The following is an 18404-nucleotide window of genomic DNA, read 5'->3' as shown; positions in this document are numbered from 1 at the left end:
CTGCCTCAGAGTCTCCACTGTGGAGCTCCTCCTTTAACAGAAGGACCCAAGCTTCCAGCACCTCCCACCAGGACTGCTGGTCCTGCACCTGGACTATTTCATTCAGCGCGTCTTCTGTGCTACAACACAATGCGGCGAGGAACATCCAGCCCACACAGCCCGCTGTACACTTCGCCTCCCTCCTCCGGCAACCGCTCAGCTAGAACCTGCAGGGCCCTCTCCATGCTGGCCGGAGAACCATCCATGTCCTCCCACCCCTTCTCGGGGGTCCAACTCCTGAGAACAGTGGAAACTGGGTACCACACATTGTGTGGGGGCCACACATCCTCCTGCCCAGAGTCAGACACTATTCCTACCTGGTCGGAATCCTGCTTGCAGTGCCAGGTGTCTGAGTGGGTGGTGGCCTCAGTATAAGATGTCCACATCTCTAGGAGCCCACAGCAGCAGACCACCAAAAGGAAGATGATGCTTGCTTTGGCCAATAGGTTGGCGTGCAATCCGGGGCTTGAGAGGACCACCAATTGACTGAGGGATCATGTTTCTCCCAGGCAAATTGCATTTCCTGCTCCGGGCACCACTCCTCATGGGCTTCCTGAGACTGAGTGTTTTCACACGCACAATCTTCTCCACCATCCCTCGGACAGTTCTGGCCGGCACCATACCCTGCTCGCGAAACTGAGCTTTCATACATATAAACTGGTACATTATCCCTTTGAAAATTCTGGTCGGCACCATACCCTGCTAGCTGTGCCATGTGTCATGCGGGGTCTCTGATCTCGCTCCTCTCACAAGAACGCAGGACATGGTGAGGCCAAAAAGGAACACAAACTGAGCCATAGATAGGGGAGTCATACCACTATATTCTCGCTGTCTTCTGGGTTGGAGACACAGGGAGCAGGAGCCACATGAGCCGCAACCTGCCCTCTGCTTCTCTGCCAACCAACCAACCCCCTAGCATAGCCACAGCAGTTATATTAGTGGCTAATGGCTAACTGGTTACAGCTGATGGCCAACTAGCCAGCACCTTTCCACGTGAGACCGAGAGCCTGGAAGCTGCTCTCAGGGACTCTGTCACCACATAATCTTTCTAGTATTTGGCTGTTAATCAATTACACCCATCTTAACCACCTCACTCTGTAGGCTCTTTCCTTCTCCCAACTTTGTATTTTGGAAATTTACAAACAGAAGAGTCGGAAGAATAGAATAGTATAATGATATAGCATCTATACATACCGCTTAGATTCAATTGTTTTTAACATTTTGTCTTTTACATATGTGTGTATTTGCTTTCAATTTTTATACATATATGTATATATAAAGCCATATATATATATTTTTTGTTGAGTTATTTGAATGTAAGCTACAGATAAGACATTTCATGCCTAAATACTTCAACATAAATTTCTTTGAAGACGTCTACATAACTACAATATCATCACACCAAAGGAAAATAACAGTAATTCTCCAATATCATCTAATATTCACCTCATATTCAAAATTTTCTCCTTGTCCCTAAATTGTCTTATAATTATTGATGTTTAATCAGGATTTCATTAAGGTTTATCCGTGGTGTTTGGTTATGTCTCTTGTCTCTTTTTCTAAAACTTCTCCTCTTATTCTCTACCCCGTTGACTTTATGAAAAAATTAGACCATTGTTTTTACTTTTTAAGAGTAAAGAGTCAGTATTTTAGTTTCCTACTTGTCATGCGGGGTCTCAGCTCTCACTCCCCTCATAAGAAGACAGGATATGATGAGGCCAAAAAGGAACACCAATGGAGCCATAGATAGGGGAGTCATATTCTCTGGCAGCTGGGTTGGAGACGCAGGAAACAGGAGTCGCAATCTGCCGTCCACTTCTCTGCCAACCAACCCCTTAGTGTAGCCATGGCAGTTGTATTAGTGGCTAATGGCTAACTGGTAACAGCTGATGGCCATCTAATAACCAAGCCAGCACCTTTCCACGTGAAGCCGAGATCCTGGAAACCACTCTCTGGGACTCTGTCCCCACACTACCACTAGTGTTGAATGAGTTTCTTTTTCCTTCTCTCTATCATTATGTACTCAAGAATTTTCTTAACTGTTTGACTGTCAATTACAATTACTCGTTCTAATACTCTGTGTACTACTTGCTACCTCCCTGCTAGCTACTCTTGTTCATAGCTGGGCTCCTTTAAAAAAAATAGTCACTGTTAACTTGAATACCATTGACCATTCAACCTCTAGCAATCTGTTCTCTCTCCCCCACTCTTAGTGGCCATCGTGTCAGTGATTTTCTAACCCTCAAATCCAACAGATTTGTCATTCTCCATATTATTTCCTCTCTTTGCACTTCCTCTATGTTCAAGATACCATTCTCATGGTTTCTTAGTTTCTTCTTTGCTTTGATCAGGGCTGCCTACAGAGCAAATAATTTTTGATGGGCCCTTGTCTATGTAAACAATTTGATTTAAAAATGTATTATGAAATTCATGGGCCCATGTAAAGTAAAGTGGTTTGTCCATGAAGATCAGTGATGATTTCTACCTAAATTACACTGTGGTTATAAAACTTAATTCTATATTATTTCAATTTTTTGATCTTTGTTGACTTGTTTAATGCCCAATCTATACTTAGTTTTTGTAAATATTCCAGGTGTGCTCAAAAAGAACACATATTCCGCAGTTAATGGGCACAGAATTTTATGTGTGTATTAGGTATGTTCATCATGTTGCTCAAATTATCTGTATTGATTTTCCCCTGTTCTGTCAATGACTAAAAGAGGGATTTGAAAATCTCCCTCTATGATTATGAATGTGTATGTTTCTCCTTTTAGTTCTGTCATTTTTTTTAAATTAAAATGTATTGTGGTGACAATGGTTAGTAAAGTTACATAGGTTTCAAGTGTACAATTCTCTGATACATCATCTATATATCACATTGTGTGTTCACCACCCAGAATCAGTTCTCCTTCCATCACCATATATTTGATTCCTTTTACCCTCGTCTACCACCCCGCTCGCCTCTTACTCTCTGGTAACATTTTTTATCTTATTTTGAGGCTATGTTATTAGGTACAAATTCAATCTTGTATCTTCCTAACAAACTGAAAGGTCCATCATGAAAGTCCTGTTTCATCACTATTAATGCTTTTTGTCTTAAAATCTTTTTGTTATTGCTATGCTACTTTAGCTTTGTTTTGGTTAGTATTTGCAAGAAGTTTTGTTCTTCATTTCTTTTTCAATGTTTATGTCTTAGATGTGCTTCTTGTAAGCCTCACATGGTTGGGTTTTGTTTTGTTGTCCAATTGGACAACCTTTGTGCTCTAACTGGAACATTTGTTCTATTAACAATTAATGTGATAATTAAAATATATTTGGGTTTATCATTTCATACTTCCTATTTCTCCTCCCTATTCAATGTTGTCTTCTTGATTATTTTCTATTATTCCTGTTTTTCTTTCTCCTGGGTTTGGAAGTTGAATGCTGTTTCTTTTTGTTGTTACCCTAGGAATTACAACACACAAGCTTAGTTTATCAAAGTGCCTATGATCCCTGACATGATATTTCAACCTATGATTTTTTTGGACTATGATGGGGTGAAAGCAATACACACCCAGTAGAAACTATACTTCAAATTTTGAATTTGATCTTTTCCCGGACTGGTGATAGGCGGTAAGATACTCTCTCGTGATGCTGGGCGGCAGCAGTGAACTACAGCTCCCAGTCAGCCTCACAATCACAAGGGTACACAGTGTACTGTGTTGCCAGCATTTCCTGGATACTTTATTTAATAAATTACATGAGATATTTAATACTCTATTATAAAATAGGCTTTGTTAGATGATTTTACCCAATTGTAGGCTAATGTAAGTGTTCTGAGCATGTTTAAAGTAGGCTAGGTTAAGCTATGATGTTCAATAGATAGGTGTAGTAAATGCATTTTCAACTTACGATGGGTTTATTGGGATGTAATCCCATCCTAAATTGAGGAGCATCTGTAATTACAAAATCAACCAACCAAAAGCATTATGAAAATAGATATTATCCAAGATCACTAAAACAGAGACCCAAAAATTGGCAGTGGCTGGAGAAGCGTTTTTCCAGTCTTTGAAGATCAAAACTTAAGGTACATGTGCTTGGTAAAATAGCTGTAATTCAGCCAGATTACTTGTCTTGAGGCTTGCAGTTTGGCTGGTACCAGATGATGGGCCTGATTGAAAGCATTTGAACAAATATTAATTTGAGCAAGCTGAACGGATGTGATTAAGTTAACTGGAGTCATTAAATTGACAATGTGTTATAACTTCTTGATCTTGAGGTATTGCTTCCTTATATAACAAAAGGGAAGTAGATATGGGTCCTCTGGTATTAAATCTGTAACTCTTGAGTAGCCAATCAGCCCTATTAACTAGATACCATCTGCTGTTGACTGAATGTTTGTGTTGACCCCAAATTGATATGTTGAAACTTAATCCCCAATATGATAGTATTTGGAAGTAGGGCCTTTTGGAGGTGATTAGGTCATGAGGGCAAAGCCCTCATACATGGGATTAATGCCCTTATAAAAGAGGTCACAGAGAACTCCCTCACCCCTTCTAAGCATCAATAAACTTTGTACAATATTAGGCCACATAGAGTTGTTAGTTCTTATGGTTTCATCTCTAAGATCCAAGTCAAAAAGACCAGCCTATTTCTTCAAGCTTATTTTTACCTAGATATGAAAATATAACTATCCTATGGGAAGCCTGAATAAATTCCACGTATGAAAATGTAGACAGGATGTCTTCTGTGACTAACATGTAGATTCCTGCAAGTAATGGAAATGAGGTACTTCAGTTCTTGAAATATTCAGAGGCGAGCACCTGGCCGAAAGCACGGGCACATGATTGTGGTTTAAATATAGCTCTGGTTTTCATTTTTCAGCTGCAGAGGTATTTGGGGGTATATAGATAGCACATATCAGGTATAGTCTGTGGTTAGCAGATGTGGAATAATTGAGTCAACTAATGGTAATGATCCTGAAAGCTTTTCAAAACACCAATTTCCAATTTGCCAAGGACTTATGCATCCTGAAGCATTATATTTCCCAAATGAGAAGCACAGTGATCTAAACCTTTAGCTATTTTGGGGAATAAACCACATTTATACTTTATTTCCAATGATCTGTAGTGATTTGTACATGAAGAAGCATTTAAAAACTCTATTTCAAGTTTGCAATTTCTCCCATTTTAACTAATGAAAAAAACCACTGTGCAAGATTAAATAACTTGTCCGAATTTCCTTAGTGGCAAAACACTAAACAAAATAAAGTGAAAACATGTAAGAGTCAAAGTACCTCCTCCAATAGTGGTATTTTCCTCCCAGTCTTTGCTGCTTAGGACTTACTGTGTCAGAATCACATGAAATCGCCAGTATCTGATAGATTTTGACCTACAAAAACAACAGTTTCTTGTGGTTCAAATTAATATTAATAATTGAACACTTCAAACCACAGCATGTGTAAATTCAGAAATCTCTGCAAACACATCCTTTTGTTGAGTGTTATTAAAATAGCAAAAGTCTCATACCAACTACAGAGAAGCTGTCATTGGATAGTAACATAAAATTATAGTATAGTAAGTGATTTTGCAAAGCCCATGACTTTTATACATGCTGAACGATAACATCACTTAAGGTTATGCTTAGTTAACTAAAAAACACCATGCCAGGGAGCCCAAAGTCATAGGTTTAATTCCTCTGTCATCCTGTTTACTCACTGTGCCCCATGACCCACTGTACTCACTCTTAATCCAAGACATTCTTCTCTTAAATGCCTGTCCCAAGACAGAGGAAAGGATTGGGGTGGGGATGAATTTCAAAAACAGGTGAAAATCCATGACTCCTTCAGTGGAGGTAGGGGACATCTAAAAGCAGATTCCTACACCTGGCATACAGTACATGCTAAATAAATGGTGAATAAATTCATGAATGCCTTACTAGTGATGAGTAAGTAATCTCATTCTTATTTATGAAAGATAATATCGCTAAAGAATATAGAACCATATCATGTGTTTTAGCTAGAAGGGACCTAAAAGATATCTAGTGTCACATCATTCCTCAGTGTAAGAACTGGGACTAGAATTTATGACTCCTGGTTCCCAGTGTAATATTCCTTCCAACATATCATCAGAAAAAGCATCTTTCTCACCATTAGAAATATTTAGCACATAATTTTCACATCCCGACTACTCTTATTTAGTGTTGTGATTGGAGGAGGCCTTAAAGATTATTCAATCTAGTCCCTTATTTTACAGAGGACAAATCCATGGTGCAGATTAAGTGACTTGTCCAGGTTAAACACTTAGAGAATCAACAGTCAGGTCTCCAGATGTCCAAATCCAGAGCACATTACACGTCATGCTGAAAGACATTAGTATACTTAAAGCTTATTAGCTTTTTACATACTTTGATAGCACATGACCTACCAAATGGGGGCAACAGGAAATGTTTATTTATGTACAAGTACATGGGAAAGCAATTTCCATTCATGTTTTTTAAAAATTATGTTACAAATAAAAAGTCATTGATACATTCATCCATTGCACACAAAATACATTCTTTTTACTTTGACTCTCAGTATGAATTGTTTCTTAATAATAAACACTTAAGCTACAATGGACAGTTAGGTGGTTTTGCTATTTGACAATCTTTTTTCAAGAAGGAAAACCCAAACTTTAAAAGCCAGTCGGTAAATAAAGGAAATTGTATATTAAAAATGCTCCTTCATTGAATCTTAGAAGATGGAATGAGTACTCCTGTCCAGCATGATTTGTAGCTGTCCTTTAAAACAATAGAGGACTTTATAAATTCTATGTATGATAACTCAATTTCTATAATACTGAAGCTGTCTTCATAAAATTGATTATCATAACTAAATAATAGGCTCATAGAAAAATTCTTATGGACTTATTGGAGAATTAGCCATTATTCAGAGGTCTTCTAATTGACCAGTTGATCTAAGATCAGTTGCATTCTCTAAGTAGGACTTCAAGAAGTTCTGCTTAAATGAACACAATGACTTGATTTGCTAGACTAATTGCTTTTAAGAGAGATAATGAAAACATATGCCCACACAGAAACTTTGTACACAAATGTTCATGGCAGCATTATTTATAACAGCCAAAATGTGGAAACAACCCAAATGTCCATCAATGATAAATGGGCAAATAAAATGTGGTATATACATCCAATGGAATATTATTTAGCCATAAAAAGAATGTATTGATTCATACTTCAACATGAAACTGGAAAACATTATGCTAAGTGAAAGAAGTCAGACACAGAAGACCACATATTGTATAATTCTGTTTATATGAAATGCTCAGGTCAGGCAAATCTGTAGAGACAGAAAGTAAATTAGTGCTTGTCAGATGCTGGGAGAGGAGACAGGGAGAGTGACAGCTAATGAGTACAGAGTTTCTTTTTGGAATGATGGTTCTGGAATTAGATAGTGGTAATGGTTGCACAATTTTGTGAAAATACTAAAAAACACTGAACTGGACACTTTCAAGGGGGTGAATTGTATGGTTCTAGGTATTTTCACTGTAGACATCTTTACTTGTCACTGTATAAACCATCCAAGGGCTAGCTAAGATTTATATATATTGCAAAAATGGGAGTGAGAGAACTTTGTCAATGGGGAAGTGGAACCAAACTGACGACTAGCTTAAAAGGAAGTTGATCAATGAAGAAATGAAACCAACCAAACAAACAGTCACCCGTTACTTTATCTTTCTTTTTTACAATGGTTGATTGATTCGTCAATGGAGAAATGAAACAAAACAAACAAACAAAAAAACCCTGTCAACCAGTTATTTTATCTTTTTTTTACAGCAAAATTGCCTTATGGACAATTAGTTATGCAGCAACAATGTTTGCAGCAAAAAATGCTTGTGGCTAAGATGTCTACCAGAAGATGCTACAGCGAAACTACCGGACACAGAATTGTATGATGTGTGAATTATATCTGAGTGTTTAAAAAAGAGAGGGAACTTCATTTAAAATATTTTGTTTAGATTCCAGTTCCCTATCCCTCTTTTTAAATATTGATTGAAGTTCTCATACAATTTCCTTTCTACAGACTGTTTTCAGCTAATTGCACTCAGGTTATTATGGGCTTATATTTCTATCAGGCTTATTATTAAGGGAAAAAAACATGATAACATAAGACATGGTACAGTGTACTGTTAATATCTGCATATTAACATTTAAAATCAAGTATTATGTTTGTATTGAAGCTGCTGGTTAGATTTTATATACTGGTGGATTCAGGTATTACTGATAGCCTATTCTTAAAACCAACAGCCAAATATTAAGAATTGAGTTCATAAGATCTGATGATAAACATGTTTTTTAAAACGATGTGTATGTTAAAGATCCATGTTTTAATGGAAAGAGATAGGAAACGGGGAAATCAGGGATTCTCAAAGTCTTCATAAAACAGCTTCTCTAAATATTTTCACTCGCTGCTGAAAAGACCTCCAGAATGAGACTTTGCATTTGATTTCATCCCTATACTAAAAGTCATGCACTAAAGTGTATGCAACAATACACCATATTTTGCCATACGTAATGCACACTTTTTTGCCCAAATTTGTGAGGGAAAATTAAGGATGCACATTATACCTGGGTAGTACTAAAAAATTAAAACGAAAGACTTTTTTCCATGAAAGTTTGGGCCAAAAACGTGGATGTGCATTATACACGGCAAAATACAGTATATGGGGTCACTTTTTTTTCCCTTTAGATTACAAAAAATCTCTTTTTAATCCTGTATTAAGTGAAATTTGAGCAGAGTTTTTTTGCTGAAAACAATTTTACTCACAGACGTTTATGTAAATGTATTGACATACATACATTTATATAGCTCCCTTACATATCATCAAAGGAGCTCCAACCATCTGGTATGTCTAGAGAACACTTCAGTGAGCAGAAATTAGATCCAACATTCCAGTCATTTGAAATTTTCTACAACAGGGACATGAAAGTCCCAACACACCTTAAAGGGATAAGAGGATTAAAAAAATTTGTTTTTATTTAAATCAATCGACATTCATTGTCAAATAGCCTACAAGAAAGTTCCACTAGCATTCTGCAATTGTATAGGATAAGAGAATATTTATTCCTAATGATTACATTCCAGAAAGCAATATGTTTAGCAGCTGTTTTTCAAAGGGTTATCAAGTCTTGTTATTGTTATTTAATCAAAGCATAACTATGTAACCTTAAACAAAAGCTATGCACCATTCAACCAACTAGTGACAAATTATTCTAATAGACCAGGTTCTTATCTTTTATCATTCTGTACATAAATTTTTGCTTTATTAAGCATATGATATTCCATATTTTATTTCAGACTTTAGTGCATACGTAGAAAGGGAAAGAAACCCTGCTAAATTTCAAGGTTGGTAATTATGTCTATTAAACAACACTATCTATGAAAGTAAATTCTAAAAGCAGATTACAAAATTAGAACTATGACTCCATTTTTACCAAGAAAAAGAAAGAAGAGTCACACTGCCAGAATAATTCTTCAGAAGCACACTTTGTTATCAATTATGTTACATAAAGAAGAGAAATACATGAATAATTGAAGAGTTAACCAACAGCAACATGATGATCTAAATCTCATACCAATAAGCTGAATTTATAAATACCTAGCCTGACATTCCCCAAGGGAATAATTATCATCACCTTAATGAGCTTTTCTGACTGCCATTAAAGAAAAACAGTGAGGCAAAAGGGCAATAATAAATGGCAAACACAGCCACTTACAAAGAAAATAGAATCAACCCATTTTTCTTCCCATGGACAATAGGATCTAGAAGAAAGAGGTTCAAATTGCACTGTGAGGTATTTCAATAATAAGGTTAAGTTTGTTGATAATGAGGAGTTTACAACCCTGGAATTGCCTATGGAGGGGGTGGAGGGAGAGAGAAAGACACAGAATATGCCTTTCCTGTAGTATGTAAAGAAATGAAGAGTCTCTTGGGTAACAGTAACGTCCAAAGGCAGACTGATGCATCAAATAAGTGATTTCCTTTTAAGGCCCTTTCAGAAATGGAGCTCTTAGAAGTCAAGAAGGGTTCTTTGTTTAGTCCTAAGGATCTATATTTGCATCAGACCATCCAAAGTCTGCTTTTAATCAAGGAGAAAAGAACAAATATCTGAGTGCTTATTGTTTACTAAGCACTGTACTTTCAATGTATCTTATCTAATTTTCATAATAATCCTGATAGGTATTATAAGTCTGTCTCATCAATGAGGAAACTGATGCTGAAGAGATTGTGCTTTGCATAAAGTTACAGCTGATTAATTCATGGCAGTACTAGGCCCCCTCACACCTAGCCTACGGTCTCCCTTCTATACATCCCCCTACATCTCTCCCTTACGTGTCAGAATCACAACCAGCCAAGGAATCCATCAGGAACTAGAACACAACATCTCCAAAAATCATGCTTTCACTCAGTGGGAAAGGAGAATGTTGTTGACTCATGCACCTCAGGTCGTCAATTAAAGAAGAGGTAGCTCGCTTTTATGCCCTGACCTTTTAGCCAAAGGAGTCCAAGGAAGTCTCACCCAAACCCGAGTGTTTCTCACCATAGTGATGCAAGGCCAATGACTCTTATCAGCCTAGCAAGGATGCACGTTATTTTGCAGGTGGAATCATTTGGATCATGAGATTTATTTGCAAATGCCGCTTATAGTTATCTCCGGTTTTCGAAGACCTGTGTTTCATTACTTTCTATATGAAGCCATTTGGCCTCAGTTCTGTTAAAATCATTTTCAGATCATGTTTCTTCAAGAGAAACCCACTGACCAAAGGGCATTTGAGATTTTTCCAAAATAGATCTTGGGAACTGCTTATGCCAATGATCCACCTGCCTGTCTCTGATGGGAGCTGCAAAATTTCATGTTGGTGTATTTATGGGATCTTTCACTGAAAAGTCTGTCCTGTTTAAAAGGCCTATCCTGAAGAGACACTAATCATTCACTAAACTGAGCCTGGCCTATGTTTGGCACGTGACAAATATACAATTTTCACGATTTCCTGTAACTTCTACTAAAACAATACATTAAAAAAAATTTTAACTGAAGAACCATTTTGTGATTTCAACAGGACATCAATAAATGGATGTCTCAGCTTAGAGCATAATTGCAAGTAGTTTTTTAGCCTAACAACATGGAACTAACCTCCTCCCTGGAAGGTAGGATGCACTTTTGGTAGAAAAGCAAAGCCTTAAAAAATAAAAAATCATCAGCTCTGGGGCAACAAATATTTAATTAAACATGTTATAATGTTAGGAGGGGTAAAGTACTACAAAATAGAATGTTAATAGGTCATCTGGTCCAACCCCCAGCCAATGCTGGGATCCTCTCCACATCATCTTTGCTGAGTTTTTTTTTAGCCTCTGCTTGACAGAAACTCTTACCCAAAGTAGACCCTTTCGTGGTGAACCATCTTTTTAAGAATGTTCTCCCTAACAAATCTGTGGTCCTATGGCCTCTATTTAGTGGACCTCTTTTCACCCCCTTTGAACCACAGAATCTTTCTCTAATGTACTAATTGTATTTCTTTCTCATTCCTGGGCTAAATCTCCCCAAATCGTTCACGTATTCCTCAAATGTCTTAAATTTTAAATTCATTCACCATCTTTGTTATGCCTCCATTTTGTTTTTCATTCCAAAGTATGGCATCCAAGAATGATTGTAATATTTCAACATCATGGACTTAGGAAAGATGAAGTGTCATCTCCCTTGGTCTAACATTACTATATTAATTAGTTGCTTGAAGGGATGATAAGTTCTTAATTCAGTATACTTTGTACCCAGTGAGAAGAATGTCAGGGAAGGCAGATTTCCTGCCAGACACACATAGGCTTATGTGACAGAAATGAAATCCAAAAGGAAGAAAGAAAACACACCCCCTAATCCCAGAATTAGTGTTCAACTATACTGCTTATGGCGGAAGGTTGTTTTTCACTGCTTTTGATTTTCTAATTAAGTCTTAAAAGTATTAGTATAGTTGCATTGAAACACATCTGTCAGGACTGTGGTTGAGGAAAATAAGTAACCAGTTGCAGTTAAAAAATTCTAGAAATAAGGGCAAACCCTAGAGGAGCTCTTCCAGAGGCTAACAGGGTATTGGTCCCTAAAGTACTAATGAGCATGAAATATACAGAGTTCTGCAGGATTAGGAAACAGAAAATGTCTTATCTTTAAAGCCATTGGTTTGGTATATGAGGGGGAAAAGTGAAAAAGTTTTTTTTCTGATTATAATAAGATGATATCTTATTCACGTGGCTTGGTTTATAAAACAAGATCTTTTCATTTTAGTCAGAAGACCAATTCAAAATCACTTACAACTGCTACTTACTCAGAATGACACATTAACTAAAACTGGATGCTGAATCTAGAAGAATTATGGGATAGCTAAAAGGCAAATCACTGATCTAACCATGGAAGTCACCAGTGTCCTCCAAAAGCATATAGAAAGAAGCACAGAAGAAAGAAGAATCTAGTCTTCTGTTAAATTCTGTCTCCTCCCTCCAACAAGTCCAAACTGCTTAAATAATTCTAATCCAAATATCTTATTTTGGCCTGTAGTTTTTACCTTTCTCACCAAACTCCAAATCAGAAATTGACACATTGTCAAATCAATCCATTTGACTTTCATTTTTAGTTATTTTCTTGCCACTTTACTCAGGAAGAGATGCAAACATGAAATGACTAAAAGGGAAAAATAAAGGCCAGGCAAAGCTAATGAACTAATCTAAGTAATCCACAGAAAGGATCACTGGTCCTGTATAACCAAAATTAAATGTTAACATAATTTAATAGACCTAATAAAAGCATATAAAGGAATAAAAAGCCTTGCATAGGTATAGGAGGAAGCACAAAATCATTTGAGGATACAGTCTGCACAAAGCCATAATAAAATATCATTAATGTCAGCAAGCTATATGATTTCACACATTCTCCCAAATCTGACTCCATGACGTGACTATGATGCATTTTCATTGGAAATAAAAAACTTCTGCCACATATTTAGCAATTTTATTAAAAGAAGAAAAAGATCACACCAAAAATGGAAGCAGACATGGACTCTGGTAGTCTTGTAAGTCAGATCAAGCCAAACTGAATTATGAGAAAGCAACTCTCTTTTGCATCCACCCTTGAATGAGAATTCATTTTTATTGAAGAAGACTCATCATAGCAAAGAACGACACGACGGTTAGAACTAGAGGGCAAACCACTAAGTTTAGTTCCTGGCCTGGGTTAAGAAGAGCACATTTAGTTAATGTCCTTTCTCAAGTTCTATTTGAAAAATTTCTATTTAACCAAAAAACGTTCCTTTTGGCACTAAGTAATTTATTCAACTAATACTTATTGAGTACCTACAATATTGCCAGGCATTATTCTCAAACTTGAGATACATCAGTGAACAAGTGTCCATAAGGCCTAATCTGGAATTCACACAACTAAGGGGAAAAGAAAGAAAGAAACGAAGCCCTACATTCTCATGTGTCCCTGCTGATGGGCCATGGACGGGTGTCTGGAAATTACAGAGAGGCTGGGAGGAGTTAAAGGGTAGCAAGGGGCCAAGAGCAGAGCTTTCTAATCCCCTTCTGAGTACAGCCAAGGGTAGATAGAGGCGGCTGAGCCCTAGGGAATAAGAATTTCAAAATGCAAGAGCCGCTCTAGAAGCTTTTATTTTACAACTAAATGTGTCCAGTCTAACAAATTCCTATCCTCTAAAGTAACAAAGCAACTTTATTTTCAACACACTTGCTGCTGTGAGAGAATGTTGGGTCTTGGTGTACTGGGGAAACTGGATTTTTGCCCTAACTGAAAGATAATAAATCTGAACTTAGGGACATTTCCTTGCAATGTAAAAAGAGTTCTTCTGCCCACCTTGATCAACTTGTTTTCTGAGTACATTTACTTGCTGCCTTAGTGGGGAAGATGAGGAGGAAAAGGCAACAGATACCGTATAAATTGCTGTGGTTGCTGTTTATTAAAATGATTTTTCTTTCCTGCAGACTGTGAGATAAAAGCAATTCAAACTCCTGGGGTCCTCTTATCCACAGGATCGGGACAAACACAGTGAGTCGAACCAAAAGTATCAGTCCCTTAAACAATATGTATAGTCCCTATGAGCAAGAGATGGTCGGTCACTCTGAAACCTGCTAGAGAAATGCTAGAAATTCTTTATCAAAATCGTGTCTCTACATGACTCATTTCCTTAAAATTAAATGGCTTTCAAACATCAAAGTATCAGGACTGAGATTGCCACCATCTACAAAAGCAGTGGAATTACATATATTATCCTTAATCCATTACTCATCTCTCAGTTATGCTAAACAGCAAGCTATATAAACATCTGACAGCATCAACATCATACATGTTTAATTATTTTTCGCAATTTGCATTTATATCAGTGAATAAATTGGAAGGTATCAAAGTATGGCACTGAAGAAATAGTAACATATTCAGCAGCACAGCTTCCATTTTGAGTCCTGTTTTTAAATTGGCTAAATAAAGGCATATACACCTCCATTTGAATTGGAGATTTGCAGTAACACATGCATATAAGGAAAGGAGGGGATGGGGAAGAGTGAGGGAAAGAGCAGGGGAGGGAGGGAAGAAGAAGGGGGAGACCAGGACAGAAAGAGAGGAAAAGAGAAAAGAAACAGGAAAGAATGTATGGTCTGAGAGGGACATTACTACAAGAAGGAGGTGACAAATGACAATTCAACCTGCTTCCACAAGCAGAAAATTTTTAAGGTTATCATTGAAGATACAAAAATGGTTCGTGAGAGTTTTCATGTGTTGCTAGTCTCACTTATCAGACTAAAAACGTCTACAAAAATCCTAAGCCTTGGTCTGTCCAAGATGGCTAGAACCAGAAAGTAAAAGACGTGACCTGCTATGAAGGACTGTGCTCTGCTTGCAACTCTCAGTCCTTTAATCCACAGTATTTTGGTCAGATCTGGTCTGTTTTATCATACTACTCATCATGTCTTAGAGCTAATCTTTTATATTAGAATATTATCAACCATTTTTTTTCAAAGTTTTTCATTTGCTTAAAGGGCCGGAAAGATGGGAGAATAGAAGAAAACGGGGAACAAGAAAGGAACGTATTCTCTTTTCTAACCAATCTACCCTAGAAAAGGTAGCGAGAAGACTTTTAGAAAGAGTGCTGATTCATGGGCTTCCCTTATTATTATTTTTTATTTCTATGAAATACATTTAACGACATCAAGGTACTAAAATGTTTGGTCTGTGAAATAGTAGAATCGTTAGCACCAAAAGGAGTCATGGAGCTTGTATATATTATTAAAACAATAATTGTTAACTGTTGGTCATGGGTAAGGGTTTCATTTCATTTTTACATCCCAAAGTTCTTGAAAGTGCCTGTGGACAAGAGAAATAACACTTTTCAACATCTCCGTGGGGTCATCAGCACGTACCACAGAGACAGTTCTTGGCCTTCCCAGTTTGGGTTTATCAGGTGGACAAGAAAATCAGGGCCTCCAGACGCCCTAAAGAACAGCCCCCCACATGCACCCACTGATGTGCAGGAGGGATTCCCCTGGACTGTGTTCAGGAATGCGCTTTTACTTGTTTTAAAAAAAACAAAAGCAACATGCTCTGCAGATCATGGAGCGCGTAGTGCAATTTTCTCCTTGCTCTGACTCCAGACTGCAAAAGGGTCAAACTGTTATATGTTCTGCGAATGCCGGCCTGGGGGCAAGGCCCTTGGCCTGCCATGCTTTGTAAACTCAGGAGCCACAGGAGTCAGAAGGTCCGGGAGCAGGGGCCACCATCATCGCCAGATCTCCCCAGCAACTCGTGGCCCATTGGGGCAGCTGCTGATTTCTTTTGTTTCTGCTTGCCTCGGCCTTTAGTTGAAATTACAACAAGTCAAATAGCTGATGCTTTTCCCTTCTCCGGGTAAGGGTGACGATACATTGTTCACAAGTGTGTTCTGCCTGGCTTCACTGATGAGGCGGCAAGCTAAGTCAAGGAAGAGTTTCTCCACGTTATCCGATTCCTTGGCTGAGGTCTCCAGATAATACATGTCCTGAGCTTCGGAGAATTCTTCTGCTCTCTGCTGGGAGACCTCTCTCCTTTCAGCCAGATCTATCTTGTTGCCTAAAACAGTGGTAAAAAAATCACAGAAGGAATCATCATTTCATCTTTTTTGCAGTCTCAGAAACATCAAAATTCAATTCCATATGCGATGTTAAACCAGATAGGTGGGCAAGTAAAGCACAGCAAATGTGACCATGAGTACTAGAATGTTTATTTTTAAATACCAGTGCCATTTTTAATGGCAAGGAACTAGAAACAGCCGAAATGTTCATCAGTTGGGCTCTGGCTGAATGCACTGTGGTACACTCATAGTTATTCGGGTTATTTGGCACTATAAAAAGCAATAAGGATTACCTCTATATGCTTCGAGGGAATGAGACACTAGGATATATTGTTAAGCAAATAATGCAAAGTAGAAGAAAGTGTATGTAATATACAACTGTTTATCTAATAAAAAGGATGAAAAAAATATATACACACAATTATTGGCTTATTTTTTTTAATGGGAGAATAAACCAAAATCTTAATTTTAGTACCTGTGCTGACAAAGCGAGCACAACAAAATCTTAATTTTAAAGATAACGATTAGCTATGAAAGGAACGAGACTGGGGGAGAGAGAGGGAAACTAGACCTCTCTAAATATACCTTGTTTTATAGATGTAACTTACGCATCTTACAAAATTATACAATCAATATGAAATTAAATTTAAAAAGCAATTCCTAAAATTGAAAGCAAAATGACACAAATGACCCTGTTTGTCATGAAGTGGCATAACCACACAGAGAGAAACTTTTTCAGGTGCATTTAAGATACAGTAATTTAACTGAGCCTTCCCACTGGTATATTCCCTAAGAACAAAAAGGACTGAAGGAAAAACCTTTGAACTGTTTCAGTAATCATCTCATCAGTGGTAGTGCTATCATTGCTACCGTGTTTCCCTGAAAATAAGACCTAGCCAGACAATCAGCTTTAATGTATCTTTTGGAGCAAAAATTAATATAAGACCCGCTATTATATCATATTATATTATACTATATTATATCATATCATATCGTATTATATTGTATTATACCCAGTCTTATATCATAGTAAAATAAGACCGGGTCTTAAATTAATTTTTGCTCCAAAAGATGCTTAGAGCTGATTGTCCGGCAAGGTCTTCTTTTGGGGGAAACACAGTATTCTGAGGATGCTGTGCATGTTTTAGGGGATAAAACAAATGAGTCATTAGGGAAGTGTCACTGGACAGGGATTTTTGGCATGGGAAAAAAGAAATACAGATACAAGATTAATGAAGTATAATTTCTGAAGTCCTGAATTACAAATGGAAGTATCAATGTGAATAATTCATGGTGTATTTTATCTTTAAAACATTTTCTATCTCTATTCTCCTGGAAACTCGACCAAGGTGCTATGTCAACTGTGTTACTTGGTGACGTTTTCTATGGTAAAAGTGACCCCTGATTGATAAATGCCATCTGGCCTGGGAATTCTATGTAGGAATTACAAATACCTAATGGAAAGCCGTATCTTTGGCTTCCCTGAGTGTGGTGATTCTTCATTTGAAGAGACCTGAAAGTTAAGCCCATGGAGTTGTTATAAAAGAGATTGACTCCGATGGGGCACTGAGGCTTCTAGGCAGGGGCAGATACTGCACTTGCTTGAAAGTGAGCCTTGTTCCTCAGACATGAAGTGTCCCAGGAGGTCCAGGACAGCTATGGGGACTGCTATGAGGAATGCCTGATGCTGACCTGCTGTTAAGCCGTGTTTCCTATCCTGTCCTAAGTGAATGTGATGCTAAGTGCAGCCTATGGTTGTCTGGGGAGTCAAATGTTTAGTAGAGTCTAACAGTACAACCCCTGTGGACGCTACAGAATTCACCACACACACACACACACACACACACACACACACACACACACATTAGCTCTGTCCACGGACAAGCCTAAAAGCAAGGAGGATTATTATCACCTTGGTTGTGGCCTCTAAATACAACTTCCCAATAAAAAGAAATAGTGCTTGGGAGGATTGAGAATTGGTGCAGCCACTATAAAAAACAGTATGGAGGTTTCTCAAAAAAATTAAAAATAGAACTACCATATGACCCAGCAATCTCACTTCTGGGTATTTATCTGAAGAAATCCAAAACACTAATTCAAAAAGATATATGCACCCCTATGTTCATTGCAGCATTATTTACAACAGCCAAGATATGGAAGCAACCTAAGTATCCTTTGAGAAACGATTAGATAAAGAAGAGGTGGTATATATATACTATTCAGCCAT

General features: G+C 37.6%; 1 protein-coding gene across 2 annotated transcripts in view; it reads right to left on the bottom strand.

Annotated features, from left to right (window-relative positions):
• Positions 1-6447: 6447 nt before the first annotated feature.
• Positions 6448-18404, bottom strand: part of RAB30 (RAB30, member RAS oncogene family) — a 79240-nt gene continuing 67283 nt past the window's right edge. For both annotated transcript variants that reach the window (XM_019752547.2, XM_074335689.1), the window contains exon 5: positions 6448-16176. In XM_019752547.2, coding sequence (XP_019608106.1) covers positions 15926-16176 — 251 coding nt within the window. In that variant the 3' untranslated portion in view covers positions 6448-15925. The remainder of the gene's footprint in view (positions 16177-18404) is intronic.

The sequence above is a fragment of the Rhinolophus sinicus genome, linkage group LG06, assembly GCF_036562045.2.
Source record: "Rhinolophus sinicus isolate RSC01 linkage group LG06, ASM3656204v1, whole genome shotgun sequence".
Taxonomy (NCBI): Eukaryota; Metazoa; Chordata; class Mammalia; order Chiroptera; family Rhinolophidae; genus Rhinolophus; species Rhinolophus sinicus.
This window is presented reverse-complemented; position numbering and strand designations above follow the sequence as displayed.